A 19,395-nucleotide genomic window follows, 5' to 3' on the forward strand; every position below is an offset into this window, starting at 1 on the left:
TTGCCCATTTTATAACTGATAGAATCATATATATTTCTAAATAAAACGTGTACCTATTATTATATTATTTTCATATAACAACCAATATTTTACCATGCACGTATCACTTTCGTGTTTAAAATGTAATATAAATTATCATGCCATAAATAAATTCAGACATGATTAAGCTTATCATGCAATCACTTAAAGCAAGGAAACAAAAGCAACTTTTAACAGAATCTGTAGGAATGCTAGAATGGTTCCCCAAGTTACGAGGCTTGCTGGATGAAAAGAACAATTGTGACCATGCAAATAGGCATATATAAGAACAATTGTGATGTTCAAAAAGTCAAATCACATTTAGAGGGATTTGTTGAGTTCTACTTAAAAGCTGAAAAAGAAAGATGGAAGCATGCTAAAACTGTTGTAATTCCATAAAAAGAAACCAGAAATAAGTTTTAGACAACTAGATGTAACATTGTCTGATCAAAATCTCTCAAAATATGTTGTAAGTAATTGAAAGATAACATCAACAGTAGCAAACAAAACCATGGAAACCTTTCAAACAATAGCATTGGCAGCACTTGCAATTCTAGGCCACAGGTCAGCACACTCCTTTCCGATGGGACCAGTGATAGCAGATCCTGTAATTACCAAATCAATGAACGCAATGAGCTTTTAAAGATCAAATCCAACAATGCAACAACATATAACTTTCTGCCACTGAAACTGCAAATCAAGAGGCTAAGACACTGACAGAACCAGCCTAACAAAAACATAAGTTTAGAGAAGATAACCCAGATTTCTAAATTGCATTCTTTACTACAATGAATTTAGACACACAAACATGTTTTTTAATTTCATATCTGACTTTGTCACACTTCATTTGAAACCCCACAATTCCACAAGCAAATATTATTCTAACTGGGTATGTCCAAATAGAATGAAGAAGAGGGTTGGTTTACCTTTCATTTCTCCCTTGGGATTGACAATGACACCAGCATTATCTGCAAACATATAGATAAAAACCCAAACTAAGTTCAAAAAAAAAAAACACAGAAATACTAATAGTTTTACATGGTAACAACTAAATCAAATATACCAGCAGACAGGTAACACGATGCAATAGATAAACAACAGCATCATGCTGTTTAAAACTGGCAATTTCCCTTTACTCTATGCTTCCCATTAAAGAGAAACAAAAAATAATCAAAATCGAGTACCCCCCATTATCAAAAGAAGCAACTAAAGGCAAATAAAAAAAATGGGGGAAACAAAGGGAATTATTTTTGACCTTCGAAGTACATGTAGACGCCGTCCTTTCTACGCCAAGGTTTGCGTTGTCGGACGATGACGGCGGGCAACACCTTCTTCCTCAAATCGGGCTTTCCTTTTTTTACGGTGGCCATGACCATGTCACCGACGCAAGCCGATGGGAGCCTGTTGAGACGCCCTTTGATTCCTTTGACAGAAATGATGTAAAGGTTCTTGGCCCCAGTGTTGTCCGCGCAGTTCACCGTAGCCGCCACCGGTAAACCCAGCGACATTCTGAACTTGTTCCCCGCACTACCTCCCCTTCCTGTTGCAAATTAAAAGGGAAAAAGAATAGTTGAGATCGCTGGGGGGTTTTGTTAGGTGAGATGTAAAGCGAGGGGAAATGAATGACTTGTACCTCGCTTCGACATTTTGGATCGGCCCTTCTCTGCTCCTCTGTTAGCCTCTTTTTGGGAGCAAGCGCTGCTTCAACATATAAATATAAGCTGCCCTAGGGTTTTGTCTGAGAATTTTGGATTGTTTGGCTACATAGCACAAGGTTGCCTATCCCCGTTTTAACTTTTCTTGAACGTAAACGCAGCGTTCTATAGAGTCATCCTAACTTCTACCCCAAGTTAAAATCAAAAGGTTAAAATATAAACATAAATTTATTTACTTTTTATAAATTTAAAATTTAATCCTTATATTTTTGTTTTCAAAACTTTAGTCTTTTTATTTTTCAAATTTCAATTCAGATTTCAAAATACAATCTAATTATTAACTTTATTTTTAAAATAAGAAAATACTCACTCAATAACTATTTAAATAAAAAGATTCATTGTAACTAATTTAAATTTATTAAAATAATTTTAATAATGTTAACTGTTAGACAAAATAAATTCCTAGATTAAATTTCTAATTTACAAAGAACACAGAATACTATATAACATATTTTAACCAAATTAAAACTCATGTGTGTAAAAGAATGAACCAAGGCTGCCCGCTGTGGGACTCTTGGTTATAATTGACTGGGACTCTTGGTTATAATTGACTTCAAAAAAATTGTTTAGTTAAAAGTCAGTTAGCTTAAAAACCCGACCAAATCGACTCACCACTAATAGCTAATTACATGACATTGGTATTAACAATTTAGTGCTTGCATAGGTATTAAGTGTGGTCAGTTTGAGGAACGTGACATAGAAATAAGGCAGAAGGCAATCCAAAAAGAACGAAGATACATGTGTAAATTGACACTAGAATTCATTGTCCATTAGCATTTAACCCCTGCAGTTGCTGCACACTACAGCCCTATCAGAATGCACATTTTCCTGATTTCTATTACCTACCATTACCTAGTAATAAGTGTATAGTTTCATCAGGCCAAAAAAAGAAGGTAACTATGTACACTGTTCACAATTTCACATCAAAACCACACCGCAGGGTTGACTAGCATTCACTTTGTCCAAATCTAAACCACGCAAAAGGATATTCCAAAATAAGTGCCTTGAAGATGGCAAAACATTTCCATGACTGAGAATCGGTTCATCCGGTGATTATTGCAGATTTAGACCCTACACCATAGAAAGAGGATCCTCAGTAATAATTACAGAAGCAACCAAATAGGGGCATATCATCAACATTCTTGAGAACACTACAACATTCTTGAGAGTTCCTTATCACTTAGATTGAAGGCTTTTCCATTGCTAATTAAATAACTTCATTAAAATCCCAGATACACAACTTCCTTTTGCATAGACAATTATGGTTACCTCCACAAAAGCATTATCCTGTGAAAAGCATCTCAATTCTTAGATGGGTGAAAAATCTGAATTTTAGCATCGAAGTTCTATTGGAATCATATCCCAGGGGAGGGTTAAGAACATGAAAACCACAATTCCAAATTTTTGTGTATGGATATTATCGTTGCAGTTTCAAAGGGTTAAAATCTTTTAATGTGGCAAAAAAATTATTCCACCATGCGAAGACCCAAAACCGAACATTGTCTACAGATTATACAAGATAACTACTTACTGGTTGAACGTTTCATGTTCCTGCAAAACTTACTGCCACATCTGCACCGGAATGCCTTAACAGGATGATCAAGATCATCGAAGTCGATACCATAATCCTGCAAGCAGCATGCATAGCCTTTTAATAGGGACAAAGAGGAAAAAAACACATGAAGAATCATCATTTAATGCATGAGAATACTCATGCATGCATGTGTATGCCAAAAAAAATGCATTAGAACCAAAAATTTACATAGACTAACCGCATTAATTTCATTTTCTTTTCTTTTTCAACCTTATGATAAGCAACAAAACTCAAAGCTTCATAATAATATAACTAATTAGCAATAGATAATCACTCACCCAAGTAAGCTCTTCAAGTGCATGAACTTCTCTAGTTGTGAAGAAGGCTAGCTGCACACAGTAAATGCTCAATTACACTTGCTATTGCAAAGATTTGAAGCAAGCAAAACAAACAAGACTAGGAAGGTGGAAGAAATCAGTATTTCATACATGGTAGTAACGAAGATCCGGGGTCTCCACTTCAACAGGAATTTCAATCAAGTTTGCATCAAAGCATCTAGCAAAACAAGAAAGAAAAAAGAATCAGATATTTTAAATTCCAACTTATTGAAGGTGCTCGGACATTTCTTCCAATGCATTAGCCATCATATACCTTCACCTATAATGGTAATTAAAACAAAACCTCAATGATGGAAAATGAGACATTCTTGTAGGTAACCTTTTCATATCTCCTAGTACTAACAACTCAACTAATGTTTGTAACCCCTCACCCTCCACCCACCATAAAAAAGGGAAAAAATCAACCAATCTCCCAACTTACACCACCTTCACTAATGTCATAAAAACTTATTACTAACATTACAAAAACACGCAACAAAGAGATAGATTCAAAAGCAATTGAATGCTTTAGAAGAACATAGTAGGAAAAAGTTAAGGGCATAGAAAGTCTAATATATAACATCTATACAAACCTATGATTGATAAACCGAGCGACATTTCCATAACATGTGGCATCCAAACAGAGAGCTTCTTCATCCCTAGAACCTCCCTTCAACCCCCAATAAGCATCTAACAGGATAGGGCAAGTATGTTTCTCTCTGTTCCTTGCATACAACTCAGATATAGTGAGTATTTCTCCAACAAACTCACATATGAAGGCCCCTTTGGGAAGCTTCTCTAGAGTTCTGAGGCCCCAACCTTTTTCATCAGGTGTCAAAAAAACCTAACAGCCATAGTAAATTAGTCATGGAAGAAAAACTCAAGTGAATACCTTAAGTTGAAAAGGAACCGAAACTAACGATAAAATGGACCAGATTTTGTACAAGACTGGAATAAACCAAACCTGCAATTTGTAGTTTAGACCTCTCTGAACTACTCTGTTACCACACTGCTTATGGCAGCCACATTTGCTCCAACATTCTTTGATAACTTTTCTCTTTAAGTGCCCCTTGCAAGGTTCTGGAAAGTCATCCTTCTTGGATCTCTCAATGGGGCATTCTGTACAATAAAGGAGAAATTGTTGTTGAGGATCACGAGTCATAGAGATGCACTCTCCTAAGAAGTCCTCTTCAACAACACCCGCTGAAGAGTATGCAAATTTTCTCCCAGCTCGACAAGCACAACCACACGGCTGCTCAGCCAAGAGACAATCCCCAAAACATGTCGGACAACTTTCATCTCCAATCCCATAAAGATTAAAACTAACATGAGCATTTTGAAATACGAGATTCTCTGAAATATATTGAAACGGTGGAGGAAAATCTTTATTAATTTCATTTACCCATGAAATTTCAACTTTTTCTTCTCCCTTGGTTATGTCACTTGCATCATGAAGCCACCTTAATTCATTAAGAGTAAGTTCATGCTGTGGAAGAACCACCAATTCCTTCCCCCCTACATCATCAACACATCCATTTGAAGAGGGCTGAACAATGAAAGATCCATTTAACAGTCTGGCTAGCATGCAACCATTTTCTCTATTGCTCTCAGCATCAAGAGCATCCCTTCCAGGAGATCTCTTCAACACATCAAGAGCTGGCATCACATCACCTTCCCGCGATTGATTAGAGGAATTAGTTGCCAATTCCGAGATGCACTCACACATATCATTTAGAATTTTAATGATATCAAATTTTGGGTCAATGAGTTTATATGATCGGAGACATCTCTGTTCCATTAGTTCTCTTAGCTCATCTATGCTAGGCAATTGGAATTTTTGTCCTCCAAGAGCAGAATTGTTGTAGCTTACAGAAATCTTCACCTCGCCCAATTGTGATGATGCAATTTCTAGTCTAGAAGGAATTTCATTAGAAACAGTAGCAAGCTCACAACTGGTATGCCTCTTACTCATCGAAGCTGAAGCACCACCACCTACAATTTCATCTGCATGCAGGGATTCTGGAGGTTCCTGCCAATTTGATTTTCCTGTTGAAAATTCCCTAATTGCCAAATCTTTTCCACTTAATGGATCTATTAAAAAGCATTATAGTGAAATAAATAAGTAAAGGATAAAATATGTTAGAAAATATAACAAAAACAAATAAATTATGAAAAACATCAATCACAATTCTAATATCCAACAATGTTATGGTTATAGATGCTAATTAGCATATTCTGTGTCTCAAAAATGGTTTTACATACAGCAGATTAGGATCAATCGCAGAGATTATGCTCCGCAAAGTTAACAGGTCGAACTATAGTGATCTAAATACTGTCAATAAATTTATAGGAGAGAAACATCACACACTCTAACGTGAAAAGCAAGGACACTCCAGCGCAATTTGGGGGTCGATTTATGTAGCTTATTTTTCCAAATATTGTAGACAAGACACAAGGAAAGGTCACTGCATCTTATTCTTATAAAATCCACCCGTGCATCTACCCCCATTTATAAGCTGTCTTGCTTTAAAGCTCTCAATTTTGTATGTCAGAAGATTGACTAGATGATTCGATTTTTCTGGTGGAGCCATGAAGTAGGACTACGTACACTCCATCTAGGGAATTGGAGGATATTATGATCACCTAAAAATCAGGGAGGATGGGGATTTGCCAGGCTGATATGTTTAATAAAGCTCTTTCAGGAAAATAGCATGGAGAGTGGAGACCTAAGGGTAACACTGACTCACTCCTTGAGAAAGTTATGAATGCAAAATACTGTAAATCCAAAGTATAGAGGAGCTGATGCCTAAAACATCTAACTCTTGGATCTGGAAAGGCATCCTAAAAGGGCTGGATATTTGTAACTTGGGAATGGATGACCAAATATGGACTGGAACGAGCACTGTGGTAAATCTCTCAACTTCAAGGCTTTCCATCTACAGAAGCCAACAGGCAAGTTCATACAGTGGAGCTCATTAACCCAACCATCAAGCCCTGGAAGGAGGATCGATTAGCCCAAATGCCAGGGAAGGAAGCTCTTGCCGAGTTTGGAGAAAGATCCTTTTCCTTATTTGGAGGGGAAGATAAGCTTATTTGGAAGGAGGACCTCAATGGAAAATTTTCTGTACTTCTGCATACAACCTGCTGTAGACACAAGGCCAAGACCACCATGGCAAAGCTCAAGACAATACCAACTGGAAAGTGCTAGGGAAGTTTAAACTTCCTTTCAAAGTTAAGATTCCTTTGGAAGATTTATAATGACTGCCTATCTGATGTAAACTTAGGAAAAGAAACATGGATGTTGCTATACTATGTCCCCTTTGTGATAAAGACGAGAGTGTAGAACATCTGTTTGCTCGATGTGACTTTGCGAGGGCGGTTTCACTTGGATCATCACTCTCACCATGCATCAACCTTGTCTAGTTGAACATTGGGACGGAGTGTATTCAACTGTTAATGCCATAGACAATCTAGAGGCAAGGGAATTTTACACAAAGTTTAAGTGCATCCTATGGGCAATAAGAGAACAACAAAATGAGGCTGTTTTCAGCAATAGTAACCTTAAAAAATACTCATCCAGGCAAATCCCTTAACTTCTAAAATCCTCGGGGTGTTCAAGGAAGTTAATTCACTTGGCTCTAGGAGTCTGAGAATGAACCTAAGCACAGCTCCCCATCAACAAGTAAACCAACACAAACAAAACCAACCCAGGAGTAATCCCAACTAGACCCCGTACTTGGCAAGTTTAAGAAGCAACAACAGATTTGAATATGGACGGGCTTTTGCAGCATTGAACACCAGAGGAAATTCCATTATCCTATGTAGGAGAATAACAGCAGACTCTCCCTTACAAGCTCGAATCATCATTCTTAGATTTGCACTAGTTCACTAGCAGGAACATCAAGCTGAGCAGTGTTAATGTATCAACACCAGAAAAAAGTGGAGGAACTTAATCCAAGGTTGTATGGTTGTTGATGGGAAGCTTGGTCCAGCTCCTAAGGATGTTAAGCAACTCCACCAAATGGTGAACGTCCAATTTCAGCAAGGAAGCCATAGCATTTCAAAGCTCAGGCACTGGCAAGAGTGGCTGCTAGTCACTGTGTATCCATCAGTTGGCCTTAAGGGTTTGACTTTTGCTTGGTTTTATTCTGTGATGGTTCAGTTAAAGTGTTTATCTACAAAAAGAAAAAACATGCCACACTGTGCATCATTGCTTTTCAGTTTCCATGAGTAAACTGGGTAAGTGTAACGACAATCCAAGAACACAATGGCCCCAAAATTTTTTTTTTCTGTATGTACACTCTCCCCTCAATATCCAATAAAAAACACTGGTTCCTGACTACCTTATGAATTAACTAAAGAACCATACAAACAATTCAGTAAAAGCCTATCCATTTCACAACGCTGATTTTAACAAAATAAAGAAAGAAAATCATAACATATACATGGACCAAATTAAATTATATGCTTGAGAATTGCCACAGGGCTAATCAGGAATCAAAATTTGATTTGAAATGAAGCGAATTGAGGAGGAAAAAAATGTCGATCAAATGGAAATTACAATAACTTACCTGGATGAATTACTGCAATAGGAACCTCATCCTGTGGCATGTCATCAGTAAATGGCTCTTCCTTAGGTATGATCAGTGCATGAGTATCAACCACTCTTTTCTTAGGAATAACACAAGGCTCCGGTGCCAGATCTTTAATATGCAAGGAGAGAGAGACTCTCTGAGGGCCTTTCCCATTAGAAGTGACATTAGGTGACATTAGTTCCTTTCCTTTGCTGCTAAAATGCATTTGAGATGAATGCGAATTTGGTTCAGGTCTTCCCAGTACGGCCAAAGGCCTAGGTTCCACGGTTTGCTTCCCTTTATTCATACCTCCATGATGGGGTGAAGCATGAGCAGGAGAGGGAGACTGAAATAAAACAGGACCAGGTAAGGCAGTCCTATCACCATGATAGGGTGAAACAGAAGCAGGAGAAACAGGCTGAGGTGAAACAGAACCAGGTGAAGCAGGCAGGTATTCTGTCCTTTTTCCAATATTGCACTGAAGTGACTTCTGTTGTAAAGAAGCAGGAGATGGTTCATCCTCGACTTTAGGCTTCTTTAAAAGTGTTCCACCCACATTGGGGCTGCCGGTTCTATGAGAACTTGATGTCTCACCTAGTCTTCTCAATCTTTTTAAGGGCCGCCTCACAAGCTCATCATGTACCAAACCTCCTCCTTCAGTATCTTCATCCTCCTAGGTAACACAATCAGACTATATCAGTTGACACAGATAGATGTTAAGAACAGGAAAAAAAATTCTGTAGTGGCAGCAAAAGTTAAGAGAGATGAGTCGCATACATCGCATTTCTTGTATTTTTCCAGTTCCGACACCTGAAAAGCAAGATCGTATCAAAAACACATCAAGGGAAAAGACTTAAAACTGAAGTGAAACAGAATATAGAGGAAAATGTACCTTACTCTCCTCCTCATCAAAGATGGCATCAGCAAGAACTCTATAATTTTCTGATTCAATTAGCTCCCAATTCTTTTCATATAAATTTAGAAGCCTCTTCAATACTGGTTTCACTTTGTCCTCGCGAATTCCTATTTCCTTCATGGCGCGGAAGGCCTGCACAATTCTGGGGTTTCGTGCCATGATGCTTTCTCAGCTACTATGCCGATATTTTATATTGATACCTACATTTTCCATTTGGAGAAAAAAGGTAAGCAAGGTCAGTAGTCAGTCAAGTAAAATAAACGTACAAAAGTAGCAGCAGGAATTTGAAACTACTGTAATTTTTTATTTTTTTTGAAGTATTAATGTAAAACAATCAGATTGGAGAACTTTTAACTTGTGAAGTCAATTCTCATTTTTACCGTACCAAACGAAACCCTTGAAGATTAATGATTACTATTTTTATAGTGTTTTTCAGAGACCACACAACTGCATTTCACCATGCATACAGCATTACGCCGTTACCAAATCACATACAGTTCAACATTTATTTTTTTCTCACGAGAGGAAAAATATTTTCGAAAGCAGACAAAAAGAACTTAAACCAATAAAATCCTCAAAACCAAGTACAATGGCGAAAGAAAAAGCCAAATGCAGCCGTGAGCCAAGACAGACAAAAGCGTTTGGGATTCAAAGGTAAAGGCGTTTCGCTTAGAAAACGAAGGGTCATTTTTTTAATATATATGACAGAAGAAAATATTATAAAAGCGCAAAGAAGAATTACAGTGAAAGTAGGGTGGTTTTGAAACAAGAAAAAAAAAAGATCAAAATCATACCAGACTTGTTGAGTAGGAGAAAGCGAGAGAGAGAGAAATTGCATTGGAGAGTGGAAAACATAGGGTAAATTTACTAGAGGGTTTTTTAAGTCTCTGAATCTTCGGGATAAAAAAGAAATTGATTTGAAAATGTTTTAATTAGCTCTGCCTCAGTTGATCACACTTATATTGGCGCGTAAACAACACGTTGTTCCGCTGAAGGAGACTACATACTTTGATGAAATACGTTGTGGTTGTTTTTAACACTGAGTTTGAAACGTCAACAAGTAGTAATAACACTTTCAAGTCAAATTAGTTTTAGATTTTTATTTTAAATTTAATTTAAGTTTATATTAATAAATTTAAATATCATTTAAATATGTATTTTTACCTAATAATATCACGTCTAAATATATTTCATCTTCTTAAAAATACTTTTTACACTATAAAGTGTACAAATACACCACCTATACGATCAAATATTTCCTTCCATTTGATTCATAAGTTATTTCAACTAATTTAAGTGAATTTTATTTTAATCATTTCACTAATCATATTATGGGATTAACAATAATTTTTAACAACTCATCTGACCTAAATTACTTCATGTGAAAAATCTTTTTTACTACACTGATACAATAATTCTAATTTCAAATTTAGTTTTTTATGACCAACTGTTTTAACAGATTAAACTTGTGTTGACACACTAAATAATCAAAGAGATTAATTATTTAAAAATATGAATAACGTATAAAGTATCAACGCATCAACAATATATTCGTAAACTGAAAAGCAGTGACGACCTCTTACCATAGTATTGAATGTTTGTAACAAATTCCGTATTCTTTTTTTACCTTTTTTCTTTTGGCTAGTCTGTCCATATAGAACCTCTTGACTACAGAATTACCAATATTTATACAAGTTCCATAAATATCTCGTAGAAAAAGGACACTACAATACCTACAGAACAACTCACCCACCGTCGCCTAAAACATACATCTATTCTCAAACATCCAAACAACCCCCCCCCCTTTTCCTTTTTTCTTCTTAAACCTCAAAAATGTTCACCTTGGCTAACTGCTAAGCCATCTAAGTTATGAGGATACGCGTAGAGCAGAGACAGCAAAGTAATTGGATGGTCTTTTTTACTGCAGTCTCATCAGTAGGTCCCATAATAAGTAGTTTGAGGAACTCCTGCAGCAGGTTGCTGGGCTGGGGTTAACATCGTGCCCGCAGTTGGTACAGCATAACTTTGTTGAGGAAAGGTCTGCATAAAATTACAGCACAACATTAGGCTCCAACCCAGAAGGAAAAGTGATTTCAAACCTGAATGTTGAACGACAAAATAAGCAAATCTATATCAAAATCATTTCGAAAACATTAGCTTCAAATTCTTTTAAGTACATGCTGTGAATATCCATGGGTCATTCAGGCGGTTGTAATTATTAACAAGAGAAGCTTACATATCACTTTTTTATTTTTTTTTAAATCTTCCACCTTTTTATGTCTCAAAAGTACCATTAGGATGGTTCTAATCTTCGAAATTGTAGCTTGCCAAATAGCCTATTAGGTAGAAAACTTCATACCTGAACAGGATATGTAGTCGGATAAGCACCATACCCAGCACTTTGTGGAACTGATGTGGGTACTTGTGGAGTAGCATAATTGCTACCATAACTACCATACGCACCATATGCAGCCTACAAATAAATAACTCATGGAACAGTCAATCAAAACATTACATTGACAGCAACAAGCATAATATGAAACCATTTCAAACCATTAATCCTCCAAAAAAAGAATTATTGGCAGCCATAAATTGTATGAACATTTAAGGTAGTTTTCCCTTCACAAAAATGCACTATAATTCAAAAATGTACCGACATAAAATAAGAAAGCAAAGATTAAAAAGAAAAAAGCACAATGACAGGCTAGAATAAGTTGAGAAAGTCAAACAAGCATGTCCTAGGATACAATTAGAAGATATATCAAAAATTGCAATCTACCTGTTGGCTGTAGCCAGGGGTCCATGTTTGTGCCTGTGTAGTGGAAGGCCAAGTTTGAGGTTGTGCACCATAACCAGCTGGCCACTGGTTTTGTGCACTAGGATAGGCACTCATTAAGGACTGGCCAGGTGAAGGGTCACTAGAGTAAGACCTTGCCAACTTCATCTTATCTGAAGACAAAAAATCTTCAGCATGACGCTTCCTTGAATCTGACATTGGTCTACGAGGTAAAAAGAGCTTAGCATGCCGATCTTCTGCATTTTTAATAGACTGTGCGTCTCCAAAGAGACTCAAGAACTGCACAATTATTTTCTCCGGGTAAGCTACCAGTAAAAGTTTTCTGCAATACTTAGCATGTAGCTGCTAATTTAAAAAATCAGAACACTGAATACAGGTTTTCAGACAGCACTCATAATCTTGTGAGGAAGTCTTCAAACAAACTCAAGACATTCCAAAGCATTCAATCTTCACAGAATCATCAACTCGAGATGAGTCTTAAAAGAAAAGGTAAATCTTCTGGTTATAACTTGTAAGCAATTTCCATTTCCAGCCATCCCCCAACCTCCAGTTATCAGTAACCAAGAAACACATAAAGAAGTTCAAGCAGAAGCCAGGTAGATTGTAATATACCACTGGGCATACTGTTTTCAGATTTCGTTACGGTACCAGTACCGATGTCTGCACTTTTCAGATTTTTTTTAACATTAACCTATTTTCAAGTTTTCTAATAAAATATAAACTATTTACACATGCAAATTATCTCCATTACATAAATCTAGTAAATTTTCACAAAATATCTAATATCCAAAAAATTTTAATGTCAAATAAACAATACATAACAATAAAAAACTATAATATATTTATTGTTAACCAAGTTCACTATAGCCTAATTTAATCAAAATTTTATTTTTGAATAAAATTATGACCAAATAAAATGAGCCTGAAAAGAAAAGCCCTAGGAATGTGGTAAAGCCCTAATAGAATCAAGTAAAAATATTTTCAAAGATCTTCTATGGTCCAGCAAGGGAGGGTACCAGCCAGGCCCGTATAGACTGTTAGAAGCTGTTATAATGCTGGTATCATACTAGTTTTCTAACATAAAGTATTACCTCCAAAAATATGCTGGATACATCTTCCCGGTCTGCAGCACTGCCATCTGAGTTTGGGGCTATAAATTTGTCAACCGATGATTCTAAATAACCAATCTGCTTTGGTGGTGGCAAAATTGTTTCAAAATATATTATGGCCTATGTGTAAAACAAAAGCAAAATCAGAAATCAATACGAGGAAAATGTTCAGAAAAGATGTGATAAAGAGTGCATGCGTGTATGCGAGTGGCACATAGAGAGAGAGAACCTCAAGAAATGGTTTAGACAGTTGGACTTGGTCAAGTGCTCCAATAAGAATTTCCCTAGCCTTCTCTGCATTTCCAGAAACCTACAAACAAAACCAAAGGGAATAAGAAAGATATTAGATAATGAGTCAAGTAGCAACGACAATAAATACTTGGAACTAATGGGAATCAAACAAAATGATAAACAGGGGGAATATTCTTTAAAGAGCTAATAACATATTGCTCATTAGGTTGAAATTAATGGTATTTGATACTAGAAAATCAACAAGAAACATAAAGAACTCTAGTAGTAGTATAATATTATGAAGTAAATATCTAGCTACAAAGAAGTGAACAGCTATACATAAAATGTCAAATTTCTTTTCTAAAATGAATGACATTATTGACATTGACTCCTGATAAAAAAAATCCCTTTTCATTTCACACAAATCATATCAGGATAAAGACAAATGAAACTAGGCATCACAAGCACAGCCACCTACCAAGTATGAAAATCTAGAGTACTGTGCATACATCATCGGTAGTGTTTGAGAATGCTCTTTCCCTTTTTCAATGGCAATAGCTTGCTCATATAAAGAGAAGGCATCTTCAAGTTTCCCCTGCAGAATCAAGACAAACAAGCCATTCAGAACAGGTAATAGGTTAAAAGCATTAAGCCCATACACAATTAAACCGCATAGGCATGCTAGCATTATCTTACCAGACGGCGTTCCATATTTGCATGCTTAATAACTGCTTCAAGAAAACCAGGTGAAATTTCATTGTGAACAAGTTGATATGCAGCTCGAGCACCTGGTATGTCCCCATTCTGCTCTTTGAATCGAGCGGCAAAAAGATGGATCTCAGGTTGCCTCTGTCAAATATTGGTAACAGAAATACTAGTAAATATAACACAATGGAAACTGTTGCAACTAGCATGATGTCGCCATTTAAGTCTCCAAAAGAATACTCACCAATTACACTTAATGCTAGAAGTTCAAAAAAATTATAATCAAAAGTATAAAACTGGCTATGCATTATAGTAAAAACTAACTAGATCAAATAATTTCCTAAATCAATAAAAAAATAAAGCCAAAGTGTTCATCTTCAATTGACTCAGTCACAGCAAGGAATCAGAAAATGAATGAATAAAAGGTAGGGCAATTTTCTATGAAATAATTTATTTGTGACAACAATTTACAAATTTCTTAAACAGGACCTGTTTAAACAAGGCATACAATAATTCTCTATCGCATAATTAAGCGGAAACCATACTGCTCCCACTATCGCATGATAGTCTATGCTCCAACTTTTTTATGTGAATGTTTTCCGACTTTTGAGGGGGTTTTTTTCCTATTTGAAAGTTGTTACTGATTAAAATGTACAAAAACCAACCCAAAAACAGCCAAAATATTTGCTTCCAAGCACTTTTCTTTTCAACAGTTTAAATTTAAAATACTTAAATGACAGAAGTCAAAGTTGACAAGGGTTTAATACTGGAACCGAAACATGAATGACTCTTTTGGAAGGGAGACAAAATTCACCATGTAGCATTTTCCAAACAATTTAAATTGTCACTTCATACCTTGACAAAGACTTGAGTAGCACGTGCAAGCGCATTATCAGCAAGGTCCATGCTTCCACTGGCTTCCATACATAAAACATATCGTATCCAGTACTCAGGATAACTAGCACAAGCTATCAGGCATCTTTCATATAATTTCACCACCTAATATTGAAATGAAAAGATAAATGATGAGAAAGATATGCTGTTGCAACAAGACAATAAACAAGGGATGATACAAAGCACAAGGAGAAATGCATAAGAAATACTCCATTGTTGGAACAGAGAGGCCCCCCCAAATATGATGGGACCCTCCTTGCCCGACAGATAAATGGTTAGGAAGACATGAACACACCTGCAGGCATAACATTGGAGCTTTAAAAATTATAAATTGAATTTGCTATTTGATACATTACAAACCTAAAATGTCCACTAACAAACGAGGGTTTGAAGTACTTAGCCTCAAAGAAACCAAATCGAAGGCCCGGGCTCTAGTCTCAGTACATTTCCCATTTTAAAAAGTTGCTTCACCCAACGTTTTAGCCACAATAAAGCAAATGATGCAGCAGATGTTACTTAACTGTAAGTCAATATATAACAAACAGTACAACTAAAGACTAAGAAGCATAGCTAAACCGAAAGATAGAGAAAACAAACTCAAATACCTTATTCAAGTCACCCTCACTTTCTATAAAGTCCAGGTAGTTATGCCAATTTTCAAGCTCAGCAATATTGAGAGGCCGTGCATGAAAATAAGGTCTCCTAATAGCTGTTTCAAAACCAAGGATCTTAGAATTGAACTCTTTAGCTTTCTTGTATAGCTCCTCTCTAATGGCGACATACTTCTCCAACTCTTCTGCATCAGTTGACCCAGCACTTATAGGCTTAGGAGTTTGCTCTGCAGCATCAGAATGAACCACTCCTCCATTTACTTGTCCATCAGCCTCCGAAACCATATCTGATGCAAGAGCAGCAGCTTCCTCAACAGCTCTTAATTCTGACAAAGGTCGACTTGCAGCCAACTCTTTAAAACTGTAATACAATTAGCATCAGGGAATAAACAAGTTACAGGAAAATTGATCAAAATATGCAACCAAAAAGCATGAATTAATGTAACTTTTAGCTTTTTCCTTTGCACATTTAGCAAATTTCAAGAAGCAAATAGTAAAAAAGCAAAGTGCAATGAGAAAGGGCCACAACCAAAAATAATCATTTTAGCAACATTATGCTTACATTTGCCCGATCTCATTAGACAAAATCAGAAACATGTGACAAGATAGTAATCTAATATCCATAAAGAATCAGATACGAAGAGACACAATAAGGGCGTACCTGTTGAAATACCTATCTAGCTGTTGATTAGGGTTTTCTAATATTCTAGTATAAATAGCAGCAAGGCGACTCCACTCCTGGTGCATGTACTCATATTCAATATATTTATCCCACAGAGGGAAAGATAAATAATCAGTTCCAACATATGCTAATCCACGTTCAAAAAGCCTGAAACAACATGCAGCAGGATTGTTACTACACATATAAGAAAAAACTATCGGCAATGCAGACACAAAAAGAAGACATGGGACTATGTTGAAGCAGAAGGAACAATTCACTCGACACATCCAAACGCTGCATTTACCTTCCTGAAAAATTCAAACTACGTCGAAATGAAGCACTGATAGAGGCCATCTAGCCCTTAACTGGATGAGATCTTCCCAGCAGCATTTTGTATATTGATGAACCTCAAAGTGTCAAGGTTAAAGTAATAATTCATAGATGACTAAATGACTAATTTATGGGCTTCAAAGAGAAGAGCAGAGAAGGAGCTCAGAAAGATAGCCCACAGCCTAAAAATAGTTTCAACTACTATATGTACAGCAGCCTCAAAATCAAGGGAATAAACATCAGGGAAAAAAGCAATTAGTGCATTCCCATCAAACCTTTGTGCCACAAAGGCAAGGAAAAGCTGTTGGCATACTGAAATAATGTTAGAAAGCAACCGAAATCACAGATCCTCATGGCTAACAAAGGCACACAATCATGATCTCCTAATGCAGACCTGGAACAACAATGGGGAAGACCAACACTTAATACCTTCGGATAGTTTCCGGATCTCCGTATGTTTCAATGGCAAATGAACAATATAGCACCCAAATGTCCACGGAATAAGTCACCCCCTGAACTGCTCTTTCATAAACCTCCACAACTTTGTCCATGGAGCCTATGCGTGCTTCGTGATCCGCATACTTTTTCCAGTAACCATAACACAAAGGGAACTCAGCCAAGAAAGCATCATAAACTTTTCGAATTTTCAGTATATTGTTCTGCATGTAATGCATAGATGAAACTTCAATTAGCAGACAAGATACACAAGCTTAGATGGAAAATAAAGAGACTGAGGAGTTCATGAACCAGTGGAGGGGATTATTAGAAGCAAAGAGGGATAAGGGTAGAAATACAAAATAACCATACGATAGGTGGCAATCTCGGTTTCCAACCCACTAAAAAGAGTTTCAACATGAATTAGATGCTACTTTAATCATTTTTCTCAAAATTAGTAAGGCACCCCCCCAGTCCCTCCCAATGTTGTCCATTTTATGGAGCCTCTTCTCCAATACATTGGTGCCATGACCTTAAAACATAGTCTTCACCCCCCATACCAAATACAGAAGGAAAAACAGAGATAGATATTAGCTAGGAAACAGACAACTAGCTAAGGAAATTTCCAGCAGGTAAAACCCCAGTCTGTCTTCCAAGTTCCAACACATATTCAAGCCCACATACCTCTGCAACCTTCTCTGTCTCCTCAATTAATGCCGTCCAAGCATTAAAATCCAATGAATTAGCTCTCAAAATACTCCACAACCGATCCTCTTCACAAGACATAGGCGGTGCTAGAAATCAAATATAAAAATGAAAATGAGTTCCACTTTTCCTAGCTTTATATTCAATAATAAAAGGGGATACATAACTTTTAACATGGAAAAAAGGATACTTATAGCCAAAACTAAGATCAAGGATCTAAATAACCACTACCCATATCATGTTTATCAGGAAAAAAAACTTCATGGCAGAATGCCAGTGGACAAAGGCTGCTTTGGTGGTAAACCATCATGGATTTTAGCAATTATGACATATCTTTGGGGTGGTCAGTCTCGGATATTTAAAAAAAAAAAAAAAAAAAACAGAAATAAAAACGCAACATTAACTGTTTAATAAGCCCACTATTTTTTTCAGATGTTATAAACATAAAATAGAGAAGATAAGGGAGTTCTAATTAGTTTAGAATTATGCAGGCAGCTTATGTTTGTTCCCTAAACATCAATTCTTCTTCAAAACACACATGCTGTAAAAGACTAAACATTACATTTATCCAGCACGGCAATCAAGAAGAAGTACATTAGGCATGATAGACAAATCTAACAAACATGAATAGTGAACAAACCGGAACCATCCACAAACTCAGGTGCAGCAGAAGCTCCACCCGCATTATCAACAGTGTTTCCATTCTCAACTGTTGTGGCATTTCCTGCTTCATTGACAACATTTCCATTTAAAGAACTGTAACCAGCAGCCTTAGGAGCTTCAGCTGTTACATTTCCAACATCAGCAGCATTCTCATCAGTTGATACACCAGCTGGCATACTGTAATAGGCTGAACTGATTTGACGCTCTTGACCAGCAGGTTTTAGGTCAATACCAGATGCTGCGTAATTTCCATCTGCTGCTGTTCCAGAAGCAGTAAGACCTCCAGTAACTTCTGAAGGGTAAGCACCAGAGCCAGTAGAATTATAAGCTGTAGACGTATAGTCCATAACTGTTGACGAACCAGTAACTACTGCTTCACTGTCTCCCATACCAGCGTGGAAACTTTAATGTAGAGTGTACAAACCGTAACTAACAGCAAAGAGAAGAATTTACTGTCATTATTTTTTTTTCCAAGAAAACAATATTCAGCCAAAAATGCAACAACATTTTTCCATTAGAATTGTAGTACATGAACACGAAACAAACGCCATTATAAAACCACCAATAAAAAAGTTACCTAAACGCCTCTTTTTACTCCCAAAATTCAGAACACTAACTTTTCTTCTGAAAATAACGGAGACTAGCGTTTACTCTGACATACAAACAAATATGATGAAAAAAAAGCGGAAATAAATAACCAATATCAGCTATCGAGTAAAATTAAGTTAATTGATAACTAACAATATTTTGAAGTGAGAAAAAAAAAACAAATATGATTAAAAATGAAAAATAAAGCAATACAATACAAAAACCCTAAAACTTAGATACAGAACCCTAGTCTAACCTTGAACGTTTTCGTCAAAACCAAAACCCGAAATTTGGAGAAAGTAATACAAAGAAAAAGTGGGTAGAAGTGTACCGGAAGAAGGAGAAGACGTCGTCGAGGATTTCGCAATTTGGAACTATTTATGAAATGAAATTTGAGAAAAATTTTAGAAAGTTGTTTGAAGCTTTTTTTTTTTTGTTTTTTTTGTTTTTTTGCAAGAGTAAGCAAGCGAAACAGGGAGGAGTGTTAGGGCAACTAAAATCGTATGTGCGTGGCGGTTTTTCTTCGGGGTCA

At 36.5% G+C, this 19,395-nt stretch overlaps 3 protein-coding genes and 1 non-coding gene across 10 annotated transcripts; all 4 read right to left on the minus strand.

Moving 5' to 3' along the window:
• Positions 1-392: 392 nt before the first annotated feature.
• LOC108487247 (60S ribosomal protein L23) lies at positions 393-1,809 on the minus strand. The gene is made up of 4 exons (XM_017791542.2): positions 1,652-1,809; positions 1,274-1,558; positions 945-986; positions 393-623 (listed from the first exon to the last, which is right to left on the minus strand). Exons 1-4 carry the CDS (start codon positions 1,662-1,664, stop codon positions 541-543), a joined length of 423 nt encoding a protein of 140 aa, XP_017647031.1. The 5' UTR covers positions 1,665-1,809; the 3' UTR covers positions 393-540.
• On the minus strand, positions 1,074-1,179 carry LOC128284610 (small nucleolar RNA snoR137). Its single transcript, XR_008275035.1, has one exon. It is a non-coding gene; the product is annotated as a small nucleolar RNA snoR137 (small nucleolar RNA).
• Positions 1,810-2,414: 605 nt separating the features above from the next.
• LOC108487227 (probable inactive histone-lysine N-methyltransferase SUVR2) lies at positions 2,415-10,176 on the minus strand. Of its 2 annotated transcripts, XM_017791521.2 has the most exons (10): positions 9,929-10,176; positions 9,111-9,334; positions 8,996-9,028; positions 8,216-8,891; positions 4,609-5,735; positions 4,238-4,488; positions 3,756-3,822; positions 3,606-3,656; positions 3,265-3,361; positions 2,415-2,804 (listed from the first exon to the last, which is right to left on the minus strand). In XM_017791521.2, exons 2-10 carry the CDS (start codon positions 9,291-9,293, stop codon positions 2,776-2,778), a joined length of 2,514 nt encoding a protein of 837 aa, XP_017647010.1. In that variant the 5' UTR covers positions 9,294-9,334; positions 9,929-10,176; the 3' UTR covers positions 2,415-2,775. The 2 variants fall into 2 exon arrangements, with proteins under 2 accessions (XP_017647010.1, XP_052877868.1); XM_053021908.1 differs by lacking the exons at positions 8,996-9,028; positions 9,111-9,334; positions 9,929-10,176 and having other exon boundaries at positions 8,216-8,564; positions 8,654-8,883.
• Positions 10,177-10,682: 506 nt separating this feature from the next.
• LOC108489237 (pre-mRNA-processing factor 39-1) lies at positions 10,683-19,388 on the minus strand. Of its 6 annotated transcripts, none has more exons than XM_017793617.2 (15): positions 19,195-19,388; positions 18,853-18,927; positions 18,253-18,704; positions 17,592-17,701; positions 16,902-17,131; positions 16,143-16,310; positions 15,476-15,842; positions 14,832-14,975; positions 13,968-14,120; positions 13,750-13,866; positions 13,270-13,350; positions 13,023-13,160; positions 11,914-12,210; positions 11,494-11,607; positions 10,683-11,174 (listed from the first exon to the last, which is right to left on the minus strand). In XM_017793617.2, the coding sequence occupies exons 3-15, from the start codon at positions 18,662-18,664 to the stop codon at positions 11,067-11,069; spliced, it is 2,439 nt and encodes an 812-aa protein (XP_017649106.1). In that variant the 5' UTR covers positions 18,665-18,704; positions 18,853-18,927; positions 19,195-19,388; the 3' UTR covers positions 10,683-11,066. The 6 variants fall into 6 exon arrangements, with proteins under 6 accessions (XP_017649106.1, XP_052877870.1, XP_052877871.1 ...); XM_053021910.1 differs by having other exon boundaries at positions 19,120-19,388; XM_053021911.1 differs by lacking the exon at positions 18,853-18,927 and having other exon boundaries at positions 18,253-18,396; positions 18,508-18,704; positions 19,195-19,387.
• Between the last annotated feature and the right edge of the window lie 7 nt (positions 19,389-19,395).

This window comes from Gossypium arboreum, chromosome 11 (assembly GCF_025698485.1).
Source record: "Gossypium arboreum isolate Shixiya-1 chromosome 11, ASM2569848v2, whole genome shotgun sequence".
Lineage (NCBI taxonomy): Eukaryota > Viridiplantae > Streptophyta > Magnoliopsida > Malvales > Malvaceae > Gossypium > Gossypium arboreum.

Coding starts and splice junctions, on each gene's coding strand:
- LOC108487247 (XM_017791542.2), bottom strand. Junction 987..1,273: donor CGTCTACATGTACTTCGAAG/GTCAAAAATAAT, acceptor ATATGTTTGCAG/ATAATGCTGGTGTCATTGTC. Junction 624..944: donor TCCCAAGGGAGAAATGAAAG/GTAAACCAACCC, acceptor TGGTAATTACAG/GATCTGCTATCACTGGTCCC.
- LOC108487227 (XM_017791521.2), bottom strand. CDS start 9,293: ATGGCACGAAACCCCAGAATTGTGCAGGCCTTCCGCGCCATGAAGGAA. Junction 3,823..4,237: donor GCTCGGTTTATCAATCATAG/GTTTGTATAGAT, acceptor TTGTTTTGCTAG/ATGCTTTGATGCAAACTTGA. Junction 2,805..3,264: donor GAACATGAAACGTTCAACCA/GTAAGTAGTTAT, acceptor TCTATGGTGTAG/GGTCTAAATCTGCAATAATC.
- LOC108489237 (XM_017793617.2), bottom strand. CDS start 18,664: ATGGGAGACAGTGAAGCAGTAGTTACTGGTTCGTCAACAGTTATGGAC. Junction 14,121..14,831: donor CTACTCAAGTCTTTGTCAAG/GTATGAAGTGAC, acceptor AATATTTGACAG/AGGCAACCTGAGATCCATCT. Junction 13,351..13,749: donor ACTCTAGATTTTCATACTTG/GTAGGTGGCTGT, acceptor TTTTGTTTGTAG/GTTTCTGGAAATGCAGAGAA.